The 25,263-nt window shown below is 35.7% G+C and overlaps 1 protein-coding gene across 5 annotated transcripts in view; it reads right to left on the bottom strand.

Moving 5' to 3' along the window:
* The window catches only part of Bre1 (E3 ubiquitin-protein ligase Bre1), a 90,801-nt gene that overhangs the window by 61,940 nt on the left and 3,598 nt on the right, over positions 1 to 25,263 (bottom strand). For 3 of the 5 annotated variants that reach the window (XM_069817194.1, XM_069817193.1, XM_069817196.1), the window contains 10 exons: positions 21,892 to 22,072; positions 19,465 to 19,651; positions 17,515 to 17,736; positions 9,962 to 10,083; positions 8,324 to 8,551; positions 6,899 to 7,024; positions 6,027 to 6,200; positions 3,511 to 3,768; positions 342 to 527; positions 1 to 197 (listed from right to left, as the gene is read on the bottom strand). In XM_069817194.1, coding sequence (XP_069673295.1) covers positions 1 to 197; positions 342 to 527; positions 3,511 to 3,768; positions 6,027 to 6,200; positions 6,899 to 7,024; positions 8,324 to 8,551; positions 9,962 to 10,083; positions 17,515 to 17,736; positions 19,465 to 19,651; positions 21,892 to 22,047 — 1,856 coding nt within the window. In that variant the 5' untranslated portion in view covers positions 22,048 to 22,072. The remainder of the gene's footprint in view (positions 198 to 341; positions 528 to 3,510; positions 3,769 to 6,026; positions 6,201 to 6,898; positions 7,025 to 8,323; positions 8,552 to 9,961; positions 10,084 to 17,514; positions 17,737 to 19,464; positions 19,652 to 21,891; positions 22,073 to 25,263) is intronic. The other 2 variants (XM_069817195.1, XM_069817198.1) reach the window with 1 other exon arrangement.

Raw genomic sequence — 25,263 nt, 5'->3', positions numbered from 1 at the left:
TTCAACTGAGCCTTGAGATCTCGCACCAGTTCTGATTCCGCCACTTTTGCTTCTTTTGCTCTATGCTGTTCTCTGTGATCCTTTTCAGTTTTTATTTCTTTTTTAATATCTTTTTCTCTTTTAATATCCTTTTCTTTCTTAATTGGTGGTGATGTAAGCTGCCTGTCTTTATCTACTTCCCGATCACCTTCCTCTCCCTAACAAAAAGAACACAAACAATGAAGGATTAAGTGAGACACTGAAACAAAATTACTTTTACTTTAGAGGAAGAGGCAATGAAGGGAAAGAAATAAAAACAAATCTTATAATAACCAACTTTACAAGAAACTATTATATCTAACCTCAGCTTCTTCTTCTACTCCTTCTTTATTGGCACATGTCCCTGCTTCCTCCTTGACCTGAACCACACTTTTGTCAGTAGAAGTTTCTTCTTCCTTACAGGAAGATTCTGATAATGAACCTTCCTTGATTTCTTGAACTGTTTGTTGGCCCACTCGAGCTGTTAGATCCTCCAATTCCTTTTTGAGCTGAAAAAAGGAATGAACGAATTTTGAAATATTATAGATTGTAAAGATACAAGAAAAATAAAATGGAAATGAACACTGACAAAAAAAAAAAAATGTCACACATTCACCATACTAAGCAAAATATTAAAACTGAATTGAATAATGGAGCAATTGGGAAAATTACCTATTACAAAATTCCACAAAAACAATGTTTATTTATATTTATACAGGATGGAAGTGAAATAGCCCGGCAGATTTTCAAGAGTGAATACCTCATGTTGTATGTAACAAAAAAAGTGTAATGCCACACTGGTGGAAAGTTCATAGTTTTCTCAGAAAAAATGTTTTTCTAAATGTTTAACACCCTCTTATTTGGTAACTATTGCGAGTAGGATCATGACTTTTGTCCATCATCATCCTTAGCTTGACAACCCATCATGGGTCCTGGCTGTCCATAGGAGTTTCTGCCATTCATTCCTATTTCTAGCAACACTCATCCAGTTTTTAACTCCAATAGTTCTGGCATCCCCCCATCTGACCTTTGGTCTTCCTCTTCGTCTACTTCCCCCTGGTTCATATCGGAGGACTCTGATGGCTGGTCTCGAGTCCTCTAATCTCATTATATGACCAGCCCATCTCAGGCGTCCCATTTTTATAAAAGATGTTATATTGGGTTCACTGAAGAGTTCATATAATTCATGATTATACCGGGCTCTCCATTCGTTATCTACATTGTTATAGTGTACCGAAGTACATATGATATTTCCATGCAGATATTCTGCGTTATCATACGATAAAAGAGTAATGGAACGAAGAAAAATGTGTACTTCGTTACACTATAATAATATATATGATATGCGTAAATCACTTCGTGATTTAAGACGGCGCTTATTCCATCGGATCCCGGCCAACTAGTCACTCATTACGAGTGCACCTCAGCACATGTGTGGACTTCGGTCCTAGGTTCATAGATATCTATGACGTAGTGCAGAGGGTGGCCACTAGAGGGAACCCAAGAGTTGGAACTTAAACTGAGACGATTCTTCCGATGCCGGGGTGGAATCCAGTGTGGCTTAGTGGATAAAGCGTCAGCACGTAGAGCTGAAAACCCGGGTTCAAATCCCGGCGCCGGAGAGAATTTTTCTCCATTCCATTACTCTTTCATCGTTATCTACATTGAATGGCCCAAAGATCGACCTTAAAACCTTCCATTCAAAAATGTTTAATCTATGTATATCCTTTTTAGTCAATGTCCAGGCTTCTGAGACATAAGTGAGGACTGGTCTTGTCAAGGTTTTATATACCCTAATTTTGCTTTGGGGGGTTAATATTTTAGATCTAATATGTCTCACGAGACCATAGTAGCATCTATTAGCGAGGAAGGTCCTTTTACCAAATTCAAGACTCATATCATTATCCTGACTAACTATAGGGCCAAATAACTAAAATTAGTTACTCGATCAAATTTATAGTTTCCAATCTCCAAGAAATCATCTGCACCACAAGCTCTATTTGGGTTAGATATCATGTACTTGGTCTTCTTTTCATTGACTTGTAGTCTCACCCTCTTTGCTGCGTCCAGTAGAGAGTTAAATGCATCTTCCAGTGCTGTTCTTGTTCTAGCAACAATATCGATGTCATCTGCATAGACTAGGAGTTGTACTGATTTATAATAAATCGCATTTGTTGTTTGTATTTCTGAATCTCTTATAACCTTTTCCAGTGCAATGTTGAACAACATGCACGCCAGTGCATCCCCTTGTCTTAGTCCACTGGTTGCTTCAAACTCATCTGTGAGGGTATTCTGAATTTTGACTTGTGTTTTTCATCGTCATCTGGACTAGCCTGATCAATTTAGATGGGATCTTTAACTCATACATAGCTGAATATAGTTGTTGTCTGTTAATAGAGTCATACACTGCCTTAAAGTCGACAAATAGATGATGTGTGGTTATATTATATTCGTTTGTTTTTTGTAGAATTTGTCTAAGTGTAAATATCTGTTCCACTGCGGATCTCTTTGGCCGGAACCCACCCTGATAATTGCCTGACACTTTTCCGGAGTATTTAGAGAGACGGCAGAATAGCACGTTGGAGAAAATCTTATAAATTATATTCAAAAGGCTAATACCCCTGTAGTTGGGACAAACCATGGGGTCTCCTTTTTTGAGTATGGGACATATGACACTATAGTTACATGACTGCGGCATAGTTTCATCAATCCAAATGTGTGTCATTAATTCATATATTTGTTTCTCAAGTTCTTGACCTCCCCGTTTGAGTAGCTCTGCCTGTATATTATCCGTGCCAGGAGCTTTTCAATTCTTTAGTTTTCCTATTGCCTCCTGATTATCCTCCAATGTTGGTGGATATAATTCTAGACTGTCCCCTCTGTCCTCCAGGGAATTGCTGACGTGATCATTATTTAGTTCTTCAGAGGTCAGTAGGTTGATAAAATGTCTTCGCCATCTGTTTAGAATGCTATCTTTCCCCGCCAGTATATTCCCCTCTTCATCCTTGCACATGGTGATTCTTGGTTTAAAATCTCTTCTATTGTGATTTATTTCTCCATAGAATAGTCTGATATCATTCCTTGTTCTAAGGTGCTCCAGCTCGACTTTTGTCCATCGATATAAAATCTAATAAAGAATCATTTATCCCTCTGGTGTGTTACAATAGCATGGATATTTTGGTGTAAATTTAATTTAAAAAACCAGCAATTACAAGTCACTGAATGCTGCGAACAGATGCACTGTCATAGTGAGAGAGGAAGACTCACGTAGAGAGAGACCTGAGTTTGTTGACCTTTTACATCTTTGTTACTAGAAGAAAGATTATTATGTTGGTGGTGATGTTGTCGGATTTCCATTTCTCATTGATCTCACTTAGATCCAATATTAAGACTTATTATTCACTTGAAATGACATACAAAACTCTCATTCTGTCTTGAACCTAAATTTCATTTTCAATCAATTTTCCAGACATTAGTTGAGTAAGCACCTACCTTTGGTATTTCTGCATTAGCATCTTTGTATTTCCTCTTGTACCTATGCACTTCGCCTTTCAATTGTTGGTTATGATTCTGAAGGGATGTAATGAGGTGTCGCATTTCTCTGTTGATGGGACCTGTTTGCTCATTAGCTGCCAAGTTCTGTTCAAATTCAATACGTAGCATTTCATATTCTTTCCGTAATTGTGCCAACACATCTTCCAGCTGTATTACTTCTGTTCTTAATTTCTTTTGAGCCATAAGTTCTTCACTCTAAGGAGAAGTTCAAAATTAATTGAGTCTCGAAGTGGAATAGCAAGACAAGGTAATTCTTTACTAAATACAATAAATAATGTTAAACTGTTCAATCTTATGACTTATCAATTTAACATTAACATCTGTTTATACATCTTAAATAAAAATAATGTAAATCTAGTCTTTCAGGTGAAGCTTCCTGTAAAGCAGATTTGAATAATTTCAAGGGAAAAATTGTTCCGGGGCCGGGTATCGATCCCGGGACCTCTGGTTGAACGTACCAGCGCTCTCCCAACTGAGCTACTCGGGAACTCCACCCGACACCGTCTCAACTTTTCCCTTTATATCCACACAACTCGCGTGGGCTGACAAAACGCCAGAGACCCACATCAAGTGCACACAAACTCTGTGTGACTTGGAATTGTGGTTTTACAGGAAGCTTCACCTGAAAGACTAGATTTGCATAAGATATACGTCACTGTGTACGTTAACAGAAAACCACAATTCCAAGTCACACAGAGTTTGTGTGCACTCGATGTGGGTCTCTGGCATTTTGTCAGCCCACGCGAGTTGTGTGGATATAAAGGGAAAAGTTGAGACGGTGTACGGTAGCTCAGTTAGGAGAGTGCTGGTACGTTCAACCAGAGGTCCCGGGACCGATACCCAGCCCCGGAACAATTTTTCCCTTGAAATTATTCAAAACTAATGTATAAACGTTTTCGCTTTTTACGGCATCATCAGATACAAAATTATTAAACGAAAACAGCAAACCCCTACTTAGTGTCAACTCCCATTTAAGATTAATTTTATTACAGTCAACCCCGGATATAGTGAACCTCTGCGGACTTGAATATTTCGTTCACTATACCCGAAGTGTCTCTCCCCTAACCTTAAATGACAGAAATGAATGAAATTGTGAACAAAAAAATAAAAATATTTTATTTTTGTGGAATGGATTACATTGTATACTTGATTTACTATGCTGTCAACTCAAGTATGCTTGCAAAAGACCACGTGCAATGTCACTTATAATATTTGCCTTATCTTCCAAAGAAAACACTTCACACTTCGACATTTTTATACAGTACATTTCCTGTTGGAACACTAGATCAGATAGAAATGACAAACGCTGTTACGGTGTGACTGCGTACTCAGCCTTGGAATTTCCCGGAAACTGGGAGAGGGTTGATGGAGTTTGAAAGCCATTGAAATCTTACCTTCATTTATGCTCTGGACATAATATCCGTCTCCTTTTAATAAAAGAAGGCAATTTCAGTTTCCACTGTTTCGATGCTATCCATCATAATGGAAATGTTTCTGAGAACAAAAGACAACCCTTTGATGGTGGAGGATTAGAAATAACAGTAGGGCAGAGTGCCTGAGAACAGAATGTCAACCTTTCGACGGTGGAGTGAGGCAAGGTCGTCACGCGTTGCCTGGATTTACAGTACAGCTCGTTGTCTAAGAATCGCTAATCCTACCTTTAACCTTTGACGAAAGGAGTAAGAAACTTACAATGTTGTTCTCAACACATTCTTTCAATTTTATACAAGAAGGTCTGACTTCAAGTAAGAATTTGTCAGGATACAAGGTTCACTATAACCGAAGTGAAGGTTCACTATAAACGGAAATATTAATGTACTTTTTAATGTATGCGGGTCGGGACCAACGATTTAGTTTCACTACAGCTGAATGTTCACTACAACAGAGTTCACTATATCCAGAGTTGACTGTATTCTGAGTCTCCAGAAAAATGTTAAATAGAGGTTTTACTGCATATGTTTCAACCTTCATTAACTGAATATTAGCTAATCATGCAACAATCTTGTATCATATCGACATAACACAGTAAGAATAATTTGTAAATCCTATTTAACAAACTGCAACTTCGAATTGTCAGGAATTGAGCTATAACAACCCTTCAGAAGAGGGGACCACTAATAAAAAGCAAGAATCTGAAACATGCTCTGGGGACACACGGACCTTTATTGAGGTGGGGAGAAGGGATGATTGGGAACCCTAAACAACACACTGTCTGATGTAACATCACTGTTTTCTATAATTATGATAGAGATTACAATGGACTAAGAAAAAAATGATGGTAAATGGGTAATGTGACTGCATATCACCTTTTCCCATCCAAAAATTCAACAGTGGATCTACCAGGATTTAAACCTGGAATTGCAACACGAAAAATCAAAGCACTACCCTAAAATCTTCATGATGAAACACTTTAGCTTAGAACCTATTTTCATGTAAACAGCTGGCACACATACCTCCATCATCTCAATATGACGTAGGTGAGCATTTTTGCTAGTCTGCAATTGCTGACGAGCTTCATCAAGTTGTGTTTTGAGCTGCATGGACTCATTGTACAGCACAGAAAACTGAGACTGTAAGCATTTGTATTCTGTAGTCTCCACTATAACAGATTCAGGTAGTTGACGAATCTATTAATAAGAAGAAGATCAATAAATCAATAAACTTTATCAATTACAATGACATACACACAAATAAAGAAAAATTACTTACAGCACTCAGATATAACTAGAGCTGGGATTTATATGTACTAGAAGTTCAGAATCTGTGGAAAATTTTATGGACCTTATCTAAATATTGGGAAGCAAGAAGAATTACTTTACTGTTAAATATTGAGCATTAGGCACACACATTTAGCACAGTCTAACAGGCCAATTCGATGTAGGTGTTTTGTAAGACATGACCAGTAATCAATGTGACCATCATCAGTCCATGGCATCTTCTTTATTGCACAATGATCAGGACCATTAATCAGTCTAAACATGGCCACAGCAGAATTTCGTGGTAGATCAGGAATGGATTTTAATTGTGTACAAAATTGGCACAAGCGCACGTGCGCACGCATGCACACACACTAAAAAAAAATTCCAATATTCCAAGACATTATCTGCAAAATGCTATGCATGGTGTCGCAGACAGAATGCTGTACGTTGAACAAGAGAACGGCGGACATCTTCCCAATGTTTTGTAAACCCCGTTGTTTGCTCAATACTGTGATGTTTTTGTTTTTTTCCCTATCTCAAATATTATAATATTTATAGCGGTTAAATGTTTGAACTAACTTTTGAAATACCCTATATATGTATAAATTTAAGGTGACAATACTTACATCCATTTTAAGTTTTTCTACTTCTTTAAGTGCATCCCTATGCTGTTGGTGGAGCTTGTCTAGTTCTTGAAGACGGTTGTTAGCCAATTCCCGGAGTTCCTCTACTTCTTTCTGAAGATCCTCTAACTAAGGAAATAAAATAAAAAAGATACATCAATAACAGTGGACAATAATAAATTTTTAGTAAAAATTGTTATATTTCATGTACATTATTCCCAATTAAATAATTGTTGAAAATAGTTTTAATTTTGTTATTGTAATGTTTGATTTTTCTAAAATAGGAACAAAATGGTTGCAGCTGCAATCAACTGAAATCCCCTCAGCATTCACGCATGCCATTACACCGAATGTTTTACAGGGTTCCTCTCCATCCTTTATCAAAGCAGTGAATGAGATTCTAACCCGCGATCTTCAGCACGATATTGTGATTTTTTTTCTGCTTTAACCACCACACACCCGGCAACAATGTGATTTCATTTTCAATAATTCACCCTACAACAATGGATACTCCACTCAATACAGCAACACAAAAGTCGTTATTGCACTCCACACGACGTGTATTATTGAGAAGAATAACAATGTACTAATCTCAAAGTTCACAATGCACTATGTGCAGAACAAAACTGTCAGTTCTCAGTTTGCTTGCCTTGGCTAGTTCTTCTAGCTCACTGTTCAAGTTCACTGCACGTCGAACCCAAGCCTTCCAGATGCGATTCACTACACGTCGAACCCAATCCTTCCAGATGCAGTTCACTACACGTCGAAACCAAACCTTCCAGATGCGGTTCACTATACGTCGAACCCAAGCCTTCCAGATGCTCTCTGCTGTCCAAGACTTGAAGACTCAAGACTGACTCACTGACTTCCGAGAGACTCGCACTTTTATTTATTACACCATAACTTCTGGAATCTTCGATTCACGTGGCTTTTAGAATCTTCGAGAGAGATACAGTTCTAGATGTTTCCCTTGCTCTCTCCACTCTGCGCCATCACCGTAGTCTTCCTTTCCTCGCTCCGTACCACGCTACAGCTCCTACCGAAGCTCGAGTTTCAGTTTCCCTGCACCTTCCTTCTCGCTAAAAGGGTGCGCACACTCCTGAGGCAACCAGAACAATCCAGACTGGTGCCACAATATGTTGACCAGACATAAAGTGTGCCTCTGACCATATTGCTACAAATCCCAACAAAGGCCATGGGGTGACACGTTAAATGAGTTACGCAAGTATCCAAACCAGTTTAAGTCCTTAGAGCAAAAATGACACTGTTTACTATAAGCAGAGGGGTTAAAGCACTAAATGTAAGTTTGATTTCAACAATTTCAGAAATACTTTTCAAGGTGTTTGTTCATCACCTCATTACAAAATCTGAATTAACAGACAAATTAAAAAATAGAAGTAGACTCAAGATCAGGTTATTCATCATTACCTTCTTTTGAGATACACTAGTAGTCACAACTGGTTTCACAATTCCCTTATCTTCGCCATGAATCTGTTGGTATGTCTTAAGCTTTTCAATGGCTTCCGCTAAGTGATTTTCCAACTTATCATTTCGAGACTGTACTTTCAATAATTCATACTGCAAATCATCAATCTGATTTCGTAATTCAGCTGCTTCTGTCTCTTTTCCTGTCAGACTATCCTGAAGTTCTGCCATCTGAAATAATAATAATAATAATAATAATAATAATAATAATAATAATAATAATAATAATGCAATTACTGTAAGATTTCAACAAAGAGACTAAAATGCAAAAATAACAGAAGGTTAATATGTCTCAGACATAAAGTCATTTTCAAGCATAAATAATTCACCATAAAAATTCAAACTAATAAGCACTCAATCAGTTATTGAACACCAATAGCACAATGAATGGATAAAATAATCTAATATTCATCAGAAGAAAAACAGATGAACCTGTTATTGTTGCTTATTCTGATTCAGCTAATTTCCACGAGATTAAATTTCTGTAGTTTTTCTATAATTTTAGTGGTCGAGGTTTGCAAAATTCTTCTCTTGAGGAGTTGATACAGTTCAATAAGTGTCATTTCACACTTTAACCATATTGATGTCACTGTGATGCATCAAACCTAAGAAGGTTTTTGACTTCAATTACAACATAACATTTTCCTCCAAGCTTCTGTATCTTCCACTATGGTCCTATTTCCTCCAGATCCCTTTGCACCTGGTCATTCCATCGAAATCTGGGTCATCCCAAAGATCTCAATTCGCCACTGTCCACTGTCTTGAATGGGGCCAAAAAATTTTCTCAATATTTTGTCTTAAAAATTATTAGTACACACTCTGTTTTCTTTGTTAAAAACCAAGTTTCTGCTCTGTATATTAAAATAGGGAGAATTCTACTTTTGCAACAACTTTAGCCATGTAGGGAATTTAATTTGTCATGGTTTTAAGCTGACCTGATTTGAGTGTCTGACATTTCATTAACCTGGATGTGTATATGGGATGGTATTCATTGCAGGTGGATATTAACTGTGGTTGAAGACCAAATGTAACCAGTCACGAAAAAAGGCTGTAGCACTATTTTGACTAAAAACTGGCCATGATTGCTTATAAAGTATCTAACAAAATTGGCACTTTTAAGTTCAACCAATGTACATTTTGTACCAATCAAGAACAAGAAGAAAATGTCTCTCACGTGTTAAACTGGACCCCTCAAAACAGCAGAAGGGCATAATTCCCATATGCACAGAGACATTCCGCTCCAATATTGGCTAGAGTACCCCTAATGAAAGACCATTGTAAGAATAATAAGAAGATTTTTTAGTTCATGTAGATACTAAAATGTGAAACAAAATTCTGACGTGGTATGTTAATGAATACAATATAAACCATAAAAAAAGCAGTAGACTGTTAATAAAGACCAATTAACACATTGCTGATGCACGAAATTATTGTCAAAACATATTTATGTTTCATATTTTATCAAGTAGTAAATGAATGCATATAGCATACTTTCAAAATCGTCTTTATGCAACTTTAACAGTACCTATACAAAAAAATACTGCAAATATATCGACAGTTTTGAAGTAGTGTCCTACATACCTTTAGTGAAATAGTATGATATTTTTCGTGTAATGAAGTATTGAGGGCTTGCAAATTTCTATTTTCACCTTGAATTTCAATATTAGCTTGCCGGATTGTCTCATCCATATTTGGAGCTTCATCTGCATAACAAAAAACATATTGCTACATATACAAGTTGAACACTGATAAATCCTTAACTCAAATCACCACAATTCAAAATCTTCTTATCCATCTGAAATACAAAATCTTAATTCACATGACACATTTTTCTCTATCAAACATTTAAAAACATTCAGCAATATAATTTCTCAAATATATCACAAATTCAATGTTACATCTGTCATCAATATTATTATTATTTATACACTATTTTTTGCCTAAGATTCCAGTAAATTACTGAAGTAAAACATAAATGATATGTTCTTAAGGGACATGATACTATACATTAGAAGTGGAAAAACATCTATGGATAACTCTCTCGATTCCATTTCACCTACTGCATCTAACTATAGGCGATTTTGACATGAAGATATCATTTAAATCACTTCCCAAGGATATAGTTACTGTAACTACATAAATTATTTCATAAAAATGTATTTCAAGGCTGAGCAAAATATGGGAAAGTACATCACTTCAAGTCTGCATAAGCTTTAACATAATTGCTTTACTCTCTTTCCAGGAACATGGCAATGTCTACCATTTGTGCATGGATCAAAATCTTCTTTCTTCTTATCACGTATTACGCCTAGTGGCCTGTTACGGTCTCACTCCAAAGGGAACAAAATTTTTTCTTTGTTAAGAGTAAGAATTCTTCAGGATTTCACAAAATCAAAACAATCACGAAGACTTAAATATTCTAAAGGACACTATCTTTGTAATGAACTGTGATCAATTAACTGCATCTGGACCTTACTCTGCAACAGGTAATTCAATAACAAGCCTTGCCGTTTTTCCGTAAGTCATCTTACCATCATCAACAGTATGAATAATAAAAAATCATTTGTGCTAAGATCATGAATTCTTCAACTATAAATTTAATTTGTATAATGAATATATATTTTAAAAAACACTGATAAAAGAAATGGGCAGAGTTAGTTATACAATTTTATCATGTAAACTGATTCTATTTAAAATTTTACTTTCTGGTTAATCATAATATGTATAAAATTCCAGGATTCAAAGACAACTGCTACTGCTTCACAAATCCTTTATGTTTTAAGTTTAATTATAATAAAATACTGTAGTTGGTAATACAAAAATATAAAATGTGGTATGAAATCAGAATATAAGCTTCATATATCTACGAAATTAAAAAGCTAACCAAGTTAACAAATGTAAATACCTCGGAATAACATTTAGCAGCGATCTCGGTTGGGGGGAACACGTTACAGACACAGCGGGGAAAAGCATGGAGAGCGTTACACTTTGTGATGAGGGTACTAAGAAAAGGTTCTGATAAATCCAAAGAGATTGCATATAAATCACTAGTACGTCCAGTAATGGAATATGGTGCTGCATGTTGGGATCCTTACAGATTAGAACATATTAAGACACTGGAAAAGATTCAAAAACGGGCTCTTAAGTGTTGTCGGAAAAATTCACCATTAAAATGGGACACACTCACGGACAGGAGAACGCGAATTCGATTATGCGCACTGTTCAAAACATACAGAGGTGAGCCTGCCTGGAGAGAAATAAAAAATAGGTTGCAGCCGCCAAATTACTCTTCAAGGAACGACCACTCATATAAATTGAGGGAAAGAAGGCAGAGGACGGACACTGGAAAGTTTTCTTTTCTCAATCGTACTATCAGGGACTGGAATGCTTTATCTGCAGACTTACTAAAGATTTTACCAACAACCAAAAATGCATTTAAAAATAGGCTTAAGGACCTTACTAATAGACGGTAATTATACACAGTATTTGAAGGGTGTAAATGATATGTTGTTATTGAAATGTTGTATCAGTGAAGAATTATGTTGTGTCACTGAAGTGTGTTGTATCAGTGAAGAAGTATGTCGTGTCAGTGAAGTGTGCTGTGTAAGTGAAACGTGTTCCTGTCAGTGAAGCTTTATAGTTTATAGTGGCAGTGCAAAGTATTTGAACAGTGAAATGTTTTTGAAGTGTTAGTGAAATCAGGATAGAATCAGTGAAATGTGTCGTAGTTCCAGTGCAGTGAGTGAGTTGACAGCGAAATGAGTGTAATGTTGAAAGGTACTTGTGCAGATATGAACATATCATACTCGTGGGTTTTAGTTCGATCTTAGTTTTAAGATACAAATTAGAATATTTCAAATGCTATTTTAAGTGATCATTTAATTTAATTTAGTATATTTCCTGTTGTTGTTGTTGTTATTATTATTATTAATTATTGTTAGTATTAATTATTAGTATTATTATTAATAGTATTTTTAATTAATAAGTTTATTATTGTCATTATTGAGTGTAATTAGTTACCACTGCCACCGGGTATATACACATTGCAGTGTAAATAAATAAATACATACATACATACATACATACAAGTGTCTCGATAATTAGTGCTGCAGGACAGACAGGAAAGTGATGTAACCAAATACCAGATAGCTGTATACTAGCAGCATTGACGCGAGTCAAAATGTTGCAGAGAGGTGTGGTATTACAACAAGTACAAATATATTAATTTAAAATTGCAGCTGAGCAGAGCATAGGTTATTATGAAACTAAGAAAAAGAAACCGTGGTTTGATGAAGATTGTTGCATGGTAGTAGAAAGAAGGAAACAGGCAAAATTGAAATTCTTACAGGATCCAGTTGAGGAGAAGAGAGATAATTATTTCAGTGAAAGACGGAAAGCAAGTCGTACACTTAGGAATAAAAAGAGAGGTTACTTGAAGGAAAAACTGAATGAGGTAGAAACAAATAGTAAGAATAAAAACATTCGAGATTTATATAAGGGTATAAAGGAATTTAAGAACGGATATCAGCCAAGGGTAAACGTGATCAAGGATGAGAATGGTGACTTGCTTGCAGACTCTCCATCAATCCTAAACAGATGGAAAAACTATTTTGCGCAACTATTAAATGTACATAGGCCAGATAGAAATGATCGGGACGAAATTGAAATACAAACTGCTGAGCCATTTATACCCGAACCCACACTTTCAGAAGTCGAAATTGCGATAGAAAATCTGAAAAAGTACAAGTCTCCAGGTATCGATCAAATTCCAGCAGAATTAATACAAGAGGGTGGAAGTGCATTATATAGCGAAATTTATAAACTTGTACTTGCTATTTGGGAAAAGGAAATTGTACCAGAACAATGGAAGGAGTCCAAAATTGTACCTATTTTTAAAAAGGGGGACAAAACCAACTGTGGTAACTTTCGAGGAAAATCACTTTTGTTGACGTCGTACAAAATTTTGTCCAATATTCTTTTGAGAAGATTAACTCCGTACATAGATGAAATTATTGGGGATCATCAGTGTGGTTTTCGGCGTAATAGATCGACTATTGATCAGATTTTTTGTATTCGAAAGATAATGGAGAAAAAATGGGAGTATAAGGGTACAGTACATCAGTTATTCATAGATTTCAAAAAGGCATATGACTCGGTTAAGAGGGAAGTATTATATGATATTCTTATTGAATTTGGTATTCCCAAGAAACCAGTTCGATTAATTAAAATGTGTCTCAGTGAAACATACAGCAGAGTCCGTATAGGTCAGTTTCTATCTGATGCTTTTCCAATTCACTGCGGGCTAAAGAAGGGAGATGCACTATCACCTTTACTTTTTAACTTAGCGCTAGAATATGCCATTAGGAAAGTTCAGGATAACAGGCAGGGTTTGGAATTGAACGGGTTACATCAGCTTCTTGTCTATGCGGATGACGTGAATATGTTAGGAGAAAATACACAAACGATTAGGGAAAACACGGAAATTTTACTTGAAGCAACTAGAGCGATCGGTTTGGAAGTAAATCCCGAAAAGACAAAGTATATGATTATGTCTCGTGACCAAAATATTGTACGAAATGGAAATATAAAAATTGGAGATTTATCCTTCGAAGAGGTGGAAAAATTCAAATATCTTGGAGCAACAGTAACAAATATAAATGACACTCGGGAGGAAATTAAACGCAGAATAAATATGGGAAATGCGTGTTATTATTCGGTTGAGAAGCTCTTATCATCCAGTCTGCTGTCCAAAAATCTGAAAGTTAGAATTTATAAAACAGTTATATTACCAGTTCTACTGTATGGTTGTGAAACTTGGACTCTCACTCTGAGAGAGGAACATAGGTTCAGGGTGTTTGAGAATAAGGTGCTTAGGAAAATATTTGGGGCTAAGCGGGATGAAGTTACAGGAGAATGGAGAAAGTTACACAACACAGAACTGCACGCATTGTATTCTTCACCTGACATAATTAGGAACATTAAATCCAGACGTTTGAGATGGGCAGGGCATGTAGCACGTATGGGCGAATCCAGAAATGCATATAGTGTTAGTTGGGAGACCGGAGGGAAAAAGACCTTTAGGGAGGCCGAGACGTAGATGGGAGGATAATATTAAAATGGATTTGAGGGAGGTGGGGTATGATGATAGAGACTGGATTAATCTTGCACAGGATAGGGACCGCTGGCGGGCTTATGTGAGGGCGGCAATGAACCTTCGGGTTCCTTAAAAGCCATTTGTAAGTAAGTAAGTAAACAAATATATTAACATAGCAGGAATGACTATTGTTTAAAACGTGAGGTACTAATGTGGAATAATATACGAGACACTTAAGAAATGTTGAATAGTATTTAATGTAACACTATTATTTTATATGGACCTGAATGGCAGGTGTGAAGACAGATTGTTCTCATATAGTCCAATCAGCAAATTCTTAGTCAATTTTACTACCCATGTTGAGCTGTTTTGTTAATGTGTTCAACATTTTCTCTTCTTATATCACCCACATACAGGTCATAAATATGAACTACTACCACAATGTAGTGGGCAACTAGACAAAATTCGCCTTTTCAATGAACAAAGTCAGCTGTAAAGCATGTGCAGGTGCGAGGAAAGAAAATTAATATTACTTTTGTGTGTCTACAACTCTGCAAAATATAAAAGGAAAGCTATATTCTGTTCAGGGAGAGTATTGAGTGATGTAAAACAAACTGCTCGCAATTCTATTGGCTAAGAGTAGAAAAGTGCAGTTCGCAAGATTCACGTTACATTAATTCACTGAATTCAGCCACAAGGGAAGTACTGGACAACCTGCACCATAACCCTTCTTTTAACAGTCACGTACTAGCAAATGGACAGGAAATTATTGGAGCTTCCTTATGAAGTGCACTTGCTTATTTCAATTATTCGAGATGTGGAATTCCTAGAAAGGAATCATAACATTGTGCCCTAATCATTCAGTCAAGCCTGTCCAGTGTCGCAAGTGGATTGTTTTAACTGAAATTCGTAACCGTAACACTAGAGCTGGCAACAACTTCCATATAAATTGTCATACTTTCAAACTATCGACAAAATTCTCATTGCAGTAAATGCCAATCCTGATCTGCCCATTTTTAAAAGAACGACTTTCAACAAACTACTGACTACTAATCTCAATTTCAAGTTTCAAGAATGGGATAGCTGTCTGTTACAATGTAGAGATATTGCTTTGTTGCGAAGAAATTATCACTAATCCATGAAACAGTACTGTGCTAAAGGATAAGAAATTTATTATTGAGATGAAACTTGGGTAAATGCTTATTGTAATGCATTATAATTGCGTTTTCTTTCATCAGCCTAACTGGGTATAAATTCGCTATAGTCAACAGAACCATAGGGTCGATTTCTAAAACACGGATGAAATTATGGTTCCAAACCTCAGCTTTTAAACCGCGATCGAGGTCTGAATCTTTATGCCATTTCTAAAATGAAGTCGAGACGCGGCTTGAGAAGAAACAGAGGTTCGTGGGTATTATATATGGCAACGCAGCTTAGAATCGATTTTTATTCTTGCAAACTATCGACATTAGAAAGAAATGAACATCAGGATTAATATTTTTATTGAATTGCAGTAAGTTACATTCTTTTGTTCTCAGCTAGGTATTGTTACTAATTTACAGAATATAATTTGTGTGTTTAAAATACTAGCATTAGGCCTACTTAGTATTTAATAGAGAACGGATTTTTAGGTACCAGAACGATATTGCCCAAATAATTAGCATAAATCGAGCGTTTCTGTTGTAGTTTGTCATTTGTTCATAACTACTACCAACATTAACTACCTGAAAACCCGGTTCTAAGGAATCAGTAACCTAAATATTAACTGGATGAAAATTTCAATTGAAACTAAAATGTAGTATGATTCTATTTTCATATATACTATGTGGAAAGACCCAGTGGCATGAAACATAATATCATCATCATTGGCGCTACAGCCCTTGGTGGGCCTGGGCCTCCCTTAGTAATTGTCGCCATCCATCTCTATCTTGTGTAGCAGCCTTCCAATTCTTGCACCCCAACTTTCTGGCATCCTCTTCCACTCCATCAATCCAGCGCAAGTGTGGTCGACCTCGTCTTCTCTGACCTCCCGGATTTGTTATTACAATTTTTTTGCAAGATGAAACTTAATATAAGAAGACAAAATCACGTTTGCTTCATTCTTATAGGACCACATCAATTTCGAGTATTAAATAAAATGTCCAAAACTACTGTAAAGACTAAGAATTAAGTTATATCGTCTTACAGGCATAAAGATATAATTAATATAAAATATTATATCTTACTTCCCTGAAAGCAACAAGAAGGTGTAAAAAAATTGTCAACCTGCCACCTCTTGCATTTCAAAAATTGCTAAATTTTGCGTTGATTCCTTCGAAAATCGAAATATTCGCCTGAAATTATCGTCGTTATATAGTTACAAAGAATTATTCCTGTCTCTCGTCATTCTGTATACATGAAGCCATGGTTTTAAACCTACCCCAGCCGTGGTCTCCGCTTCAGACCATGGTTTCGAGCCCTGGCTCAGAAAAATGAAAAAGACCTCGTTTTATAAATCCGAACGCAGTTTAAAGTCATGGCCATGGTCTAGACCTCGTTTTAGAAATCGATCCATAGTGTCATAGCATGAGCTGAGCTCCTGCATTAGGTACAGCTGTGTTTACTTTCACTCAATACTCTCACTGAATGGACTATACATACAAATAAGCCTTAAATGGACAATGTGCACGAGAATAAGATGGCACAACTATGCTAATTTGTCCTTGTACATTTGAACAAAGCACGAAGAATTTAGCCTCAAAAAGAAAAGAATTTCAATGTAAAACATAATAATATAAAAAAATACTGTTCATGCAACAAGTGCAAGAATAATTAAACAAGTCTAAAACATACATTTGAATACTGAATCCTTAATCGAAGCACTGTATCTAAACATAAATATACATATAAAATTGTCGAGCATTAGAAATAAATGTGCTGTACAAAATATTCATCCATCTTTAAGAAATCGAGGAACATAATATTTGTGTAACACATACATTACTGCAAATTATTGTGAGCTACAATTATAACTAAAAAATAAAAAGCAAAGCAAGCATACACGGATCACAAGATGGGAGAAGATTCCAATAACCTCCATCAAGTTCGCCTTTCAGAGCAAGAGTGATTTTTTCATTCCTTTGCATCAGACGATCAAATGCTTGAATGACTTTTGCAACAGCTCGTTTAGACACTTGAACTCGGTTCGCCAGTTTTTCGTCCAGTTCTTCCTTGTCCCAAGTTGATAACTGCATCAAGAACGATGTTGTTGCTTCATTTTCATCTGAAATCATACAAAACATAACAATGCATTGCAGAGTTAAAAGCATAAAAATATTACACATTTCGCTTAAATTATAGCAAAAACATCTCTGTGCTAAATTTAAAGCCAATAACACTAAACTATTTCCAACTAAGGATTGAAGTAGACGTAAACAAAACCGAAATGTATTACTCCGCAATCACAAGCTAGCTACCAAAGCAGCCACCAGGGCGCATTATTTCCAGCAAGTGAGAACGCAGGGCAGCCACTGTCTGATATATTGCAGACATTTCAACACATTCATTGAACTAACCCGTAAAATGCTCACAGAGGGTTAATATTAATTATTTATTATTTCTCTACTGGGAATAGTGCATTTTCATTTTCTGTAGATTCGTGATTAAATGTTATTATTTGAAGAGCTGAGAATTTCTTTAATTCTACAGAAATTTATTTGAGGTTGACAACACTGAATCTCGCACTGTGTTAGACCAGCCGTGCTGATGTGCTCTGTGAAGCTGCGAGTCACCTTGGGAGGGATTTAATGCCTATTACGCATGCGCGTTGCCATAATACATGTTACAATGATTTAACACGCAATGTCTGAAACTACTAATATAAACATGTTGTTTAAATCGTAAGAAAGTGTTCTTATAACCATGTTTAATTCACTCGTATTCCATGCATATTATACATTTTATTATTTTAGAAGGAACTATTTTAATATGTGGAAGAAGATGACAAGCATGAGTTTGGAGGCGTTGTGCGTCCAATAGCCAATCAGGAACCATTATGCCACGTGCATTTATTTACATTTACTTCAATCTTTAGCTGGAAAGAGAGTATGTATATTATATATGATTATATATTACTGTTTTCAAAATATAGAAGATTTGATAGGAGGAGGAAGAAAAGATGCACAATATTTGCTGATGATATGGCATTATTAGCAGAAAAGGAGATATATATACTAAGGAATATGCTAATGGGGCTAAATGACAGGAGGATGTGATGAATACAAACAAGACGAAGACCACGGTCTTCGGGAGAAAACAAAGGAAGACCAATGTCCAAATTTGAAATGAGGTAGTGAAACAAGTGAACAGCTTCAAATACTTTATGTGTACAATAAGAAGCAACATGAGCTGCTGCTAAGAAGCGTAAAAAGAGGATAGCAATCGTAAGGCCATGTCCAATAGCTACATTTATAACTGAGGTTACCGGTATCTAGATAGTTCACTAAATAGCCAGATGTGACGTAACAAGTCGTTTCCAGGTTAAGATGTCCATTTCAAAAATCCCAAGTCAATGAAAGGCCACAATATAAACACAGTCTAGTATATACAGTAGCGAAGCTCAATACGTAGTAAACATGCAAACATTAGATAGTTGCTCACCACTAGGATCGCTAATATCGCCTCATTACAGACAATGCAAAATAGTACCATCACAGTCTATTGTTTCTAGCATTCTCAAAACTCAAGCTTCGTGACTGTATATAGTAGACTGTGATATAAATGTCCACAACTTAAAAAAAAAACACACACGCACCCCCCCCCCCCCAGCGGGCGTGTTCACACACCCACATCCCCCCGCGGGCGCGTGCACACACCCCTCTCTCCCCCTCCCTGCCTCTCTATCTCTCTCCTTCCCACTCTCCTGTATATAACTATTATAACTACCCTGTGATGCCATCCATGACATCATAACTTTTCATTGTATCTTTAAAATTACCATTCTGAAACTTACTTCTATTTTCAGATTCATCTGCTGTTTCAGCATCAAATCGTTGCAGCAGAACTCTTATATCTTCATTTAGTTGATTCCAGTACCGATTTACAACATTAAGAACAGCATCATCTTGAGTTTGCCGCTTCTCCAACTGTTCAATACGTTGCCGCAATTCAGCCTCAATACGATGTCGTTGCTCCAGACGCTATTACAAGAAGACAACAATTTCAAGATGTCAACTTCCACAAAACATTCGACAATGCAATCCTTAAGATTCACAAAGCAAACTACAACACATTCCAGATTAATATAGAACTAAGAAATATGGAAAATAAGATTAACAAAAATTGATCTTGCAAGCTAATACATTCCATTTGAATGACAGGCTGAACTGCATATTAACTTACCAATATTATCAAAATATTTTATAAGTATAGTATTTTAGAGTTATGAAGGAAAGAGTGACAAATTATCTGGAACATTGTATTTTGACTCCTCTTATTGATCTGGAGATATCAGTAGAAAATCTTATATGTTCGAAGAGCATTAATAATAATAATAATAATAATAATAATAATAATAATAATAATAATAATAATAAATCTGCTTGAACATGAACAACATCAAACACGAGGAGTGGCTCAACTATTTTCAACATTTGTGGACAAATAAGAACAAAGATAATAACGAAATTCAAAATGAAGAAATGAATGATATTGATCCTATAGAATATTATGAACTAGAAGAAATATTAAAAAGTTTCAAAACAAAAAGTCGCCAGGTACTGATGCAATGAACATCGAATTAACAAGATACGCTCCAGTATAAGTAAAATCAAGATATCTACAAATAATTAATATATGCTGGAGCACATACACAATACCGAAAGAGTGGAAAATATCTAAAATATGTCCAATTTTCAAAAAAGGAAAATGGAAATGACTGCAACAACTACAGAGGAATAAGTTTACTTAATATAGCCTATAAAATTCACGCGAAAATCATCACAAGAAGATTGAATATTATAAATGAAGTAAAGCTGGGAGAAGAACAAAACGGATTCCGGAAAGGACGGTCATGTTCTGACTGTATATTTATAATGGAACAGCTTATACAAAAAAAGGAGAGAATACAATCTACCAATGTACATATTATTTGTGGATTACGAAAAAGCATTTGACAAAGTCTTACGGGAAAAACTATGGAACATAATGAGGAACAAAGGATACCCTATCCATCTAATAAATGTTATACAAAGCCTGCATCAAAATACATTAATTACGATTGACAATGGAAGAGGCACAACAGCTGAAGTAAACCAAGATGTTAAACAAGGCTGTCCGATGTCTCCAGCACTTTTTAGTATATACATTGACAAGGCCATTAAGAGATGGCAAGATACTATAATGGGGGGTATAAAACTAGGAAATACAGTTTTAAACACAATTTTATTTGCTGATGATCAGGCTATTATAGAAGAAACAGAAGATGGACTACAAATGGCATCCTTCAAATTACAGAACATAATGACAGAATATAACTTGAATATATCTACTACGAAGACAAAATCAATGGCTTTTTTAGGGAAAAATCCACTTAGATGCAAAATCATTATAAATAATAAAATAATCGAACAAGTATCCCACTTCCAATATTTAGGGTCTAATGTGACATATAATCAAAATGAAGATATAAATATGAAAGTTAAGAAATTTGGGAGAATATGTGGAACCATCAGGAGACACTTACGACAGAAAACTAAAAAAAGAAACGCAACTGAAACTTTATAAAGTAGTAGCTATACCAGCCCTGATGTATGGATGCGAAAATTGGACCTTAAATAGGAAAGATAAGAGGAAAATAGAGACTTCGGAAATGAAATTCCTAAGATCAGTTGCAGGGACTACTCTCCTAGACCACAGAAAGAACACTGATATCAGAGCAGAGCTGAACATATTTAACATGAACAACAGAGTAGAACAACAGAAGAAAAATTGGCATGACCACATAATTAGAATGGATGAAACGTGACTTCCTAAAATAATGCTAAATTATAAGCCCAAAGAACATAGAGATGTTGGGAGCCCAAGAATAAGATGGGCTGATGATATTCCCTGAGGACGGAACATGTCTGAAGGCCTAAACCTGAAAGATGATGATGATGATGATGATGATGATGATGATAATAATAATAACAATAATAATAATAATAATAATAAAAACACTATGCACAGCAAAGGTATGATCAGTCACATGGAAGCAGACTATGATGTCACAGATGCAGTTCAAGCCACTATTAGCCTACATGTCAGATCAAAACTCATTTCCACGTAGTTATTTTGCAATTGTTAAGAACTCACACTGATAATTCCGTCTGAAATTAATTACGTAACTATGGAATAAAAAAAGTGTTAATACAAATTCATAAGAACAATTCCTGCATACCTGAGCTAATTTCTTATTTTGAAACTGAAGAACTTTCATATCCATATCTTCTAAGGTAGATATTGGTCCTATTCGCATAGGCTCGAATTGCACTTTCTTGATTGGTGGTTGTCCACTTGTGTTGCCATCACCTTCTGCTGGCCGTTTTGTTGCCATGGTTCTAACGTTAAACTAACTCAATCTGCAATTGAAAATAATTTAACATTGTTGTAATATATAACTCCAGACATAACATATCACAATAAATTGTTATGTAACATAAGGTAACACAATAATGTAAAGTAATAATGTACCCATTTTTAAAAAGGGGGACAAAACAAACTGTGGTAACTTTCGAGAAATATCACTTTTGTTGACGTAGTACAAAATTTTGTCCAATATTCTTTTCAGAAGATTAACTCCGTACGTAGATGAAATTATTGGGGATCATCAGTGCAGTTTTAGGTGTAAAGATCGACTATTGATCAGATTTTTTATATTGGACAGATAATGGAAAAAAATGGGAGTATAAGGATACAGTACATCAGTTATTCATAGATTTCAAAAAGGCATATGACTCGGTTAAGAGGGAAGTATTATATGATATTCTTATTGAATTTGGTATTCCCAAGAAACTAGTTCGATTAATTAAAATGTGTCTCAGTGAAACATACAGCAGAGTCCGTATAGGTCAGTTTCTGATGCTTTTCCAATTCACTGCAGGCTAAAGCAGGGAGATGCACTATCACCTTCACTTTTTAACTTTGCTTTAGAATATGCCATTAGGAATGTTCAGGATAACAGGCAGGGTTTGGAATTGAACGGGCTACATCAGCTTCTTGTCTATGCAGATGACGTGAATATGTTAGGAGAAAATACACAAACGGTTAGGGAAAACACGGCAATTTTACTTGAAGCAAGTAAAGCGATCGGTTTGGAAGTAAATCCCGAAAAGACAAAGTATATGATTATGTCTCGTGACCAGAATATTGTACGAAACGGAAATATAAAAATTGGAGATTTATCCTTCGAAGAGGTGGAAAAATTCAAATATCTTGGAGCAACAGTAACAAATATAAATGACACTCGGGAGGAAATTAAACGCAAAATAAATATGGGAAATGCCTGTTATTATTCGGTTGAGAAGCTTTTATCATCCAGTCTGCTGTCAAAAAATCTGAAAGTTAGAATTTATAAAACAGTTATAGTACCGGTTCTTCTGTATGGTTGTGAAACTTGGACTCTCACTCTGAGAGAGGAACATAGGTTAAGGGTGTTTGAGAATAAGGTGCTTAGGAAAATATTTGGGGCTAAGCGGGATGAAGTTACAGGAGAATGGAGAAAGTTACACAACGCAGAACTACACGCATTGTATTCTTCACCTGACATAATTAGGAACATTAAATCCAGAAGTTTGAGATGGGCAGGGCATGTAGCACGTATGGGCGAATCCAGAAATGCATATAGAGTGTTAGTTGGGAGACCGGAGGGAAAAAGACCTTTAGGGAGGCCGAGACGTAGATGGGAGGATAATATTAAAATGGATTTGAGGAAGGTGAGATATGATGATAGAGACTGGATTAATCTTGCACAGGATAGGGACCGATGGCGGGCTTATGTGAGAGTGGCAATGAACCTTCGGGTTCCTTAAAAGCCATTTGTAAGTAAGTAAGTAATAATGTAGTACAATAATTTTACAAATTCATCAAGTAAACATATTAAACTATGTGCTTATAGCAGTTCTGGAGCTGTTAACAATGTTTATATACTGTCAGTAAAGTTATTCAGCCATCTTTACTCTCTTCCCTAATTCACTTCGACGGATATAACCTACTTGTAAAATTGTTATCTGACGATGCCATGAATCCTTGTATTCTGACGACTAATAAATACATACATACATATGTACATACATACTTCGCAACAATCACTTAAATAAGAGGGGAGGTGGTGTTACAGCCCTTCATCTTTGAAGTACTACCGACACCATCACTATGCAGAGGACCCTCTAATATACATAAAATTTCCGTATTGTAAATCGAATATAGCCTAAGACCTTTTGGTCTATTTACACATGAATTTCATGTTGAAGATATACCGATAAGCTGTCACAATTTGACTATAATTATGTGTTTATATTCCGCCTATGCTTATCATACAATATGAATGAATTAATTAGTCACATTTTCTCATTAACGTTTTCGGTACGTAAATGAGAAAATATGACTAATTAATTCATTCATATTGTATGATAAGCATAGGCGGAATATAAACACATAATTATAGTCAAAACTATTTACACATGTAAGTAATGGGCTTTGCTGTAAGTATAATTTTTCTAGGTTAGATTAGATCTTAAGTCAGTATTTAACCTACTGGTTAAGAACATAATTCTCATTCATCCAACATATGCATGATAGTAGCTACAATGTGTCCTGGAAAAACTTAATAAAAAAGAAGAAATCATATCTCAGAAACTAGTGCAATTATTTTATTGATGTTTACACATTTAGGAAGAGAAACTCAAAAAGTTTTATTTAAATCCTAGTACATCCAGGCTGGACTTAATCTCCTGCTACACACACGAGAGTATTTATGGTATCACCAGTGTTATTGCTTCCATGATTCCGCGAAATATATCTGCCATGTCTGCCATAGGCGTGTGAGACACTAAGTCTTAGATAAATTCCCACAAAAAGAAGACTAGTGGGGACAAGTCCGGTGATATTGGTGGTCATGGTGTAGGTCCACCTTAGCCAATTCTGAAGTCAGGAAATCTTTTATTAAGAAATGTGTAAACAATGCTGTTGCTTTTCTGTTTTGACATACAACACTAAGGCCCAAATGTATAAAACTCCCTAACTAAAGATCAACTTTGTTGGAAGATCGAAAAGTGAACCGAGTTCAGACACTTCTTCTATTATATAAAACTTTTCTGCGATCAAATTACCTTGGTTCAAATGCAACCTAAGTTCACGTGAAAAGGATTTGGCAACATCGCATAAACAGATGAAATACGTGATGCGTGGACCATGTTATACAGGTTTGTTCAGTGTTGCCAATCTAGCGATTTTAACTATTTTTCAACAACAATTTCTTTTAACTTTTATATTGCTTAAATAGGGATTTAGTGACCTTTTTTAGCACCCCATAGTGACAAAATTTAATCTTTCTTTGTTGATAATGAGAAATCTAGCGACTTTCCGTATTACACTCTGTTGGAGACACTGTTTTTTTTTTTTTTGCAATGTAAATAATGGCGGACAATAAGAAGAAGGTTGACTGTTCTCCAAGTCGTTATCATGTTATGGTGTTTGATACTGCTAAACATTATAAAGCTTTATAAAACGACAATTTTCGTTTAGTAATACAGTTAATTGAACATTTATGAAT

Source organism: Periplaneta americana, chromosome 17 (genome assembly GCF_040183065.1).
Source record: "Periplaneta americana isolate PAMFEO1 chromosome 17, P.americana_PAMFEO1_priV1, whole genome shotgun sequence".
Taxonomy (NCBI): domain Eukaryota; kingdom Metazoa; phylum Arthropoda; class Insecta; order Blattodea; family Blattidae; genus Periplaneta; species Periplaneta americana.
Note: the sequence above shows the minus strand (reverse complement) of the source record. Positions and strands in the feature narration are given on the sequence as shown.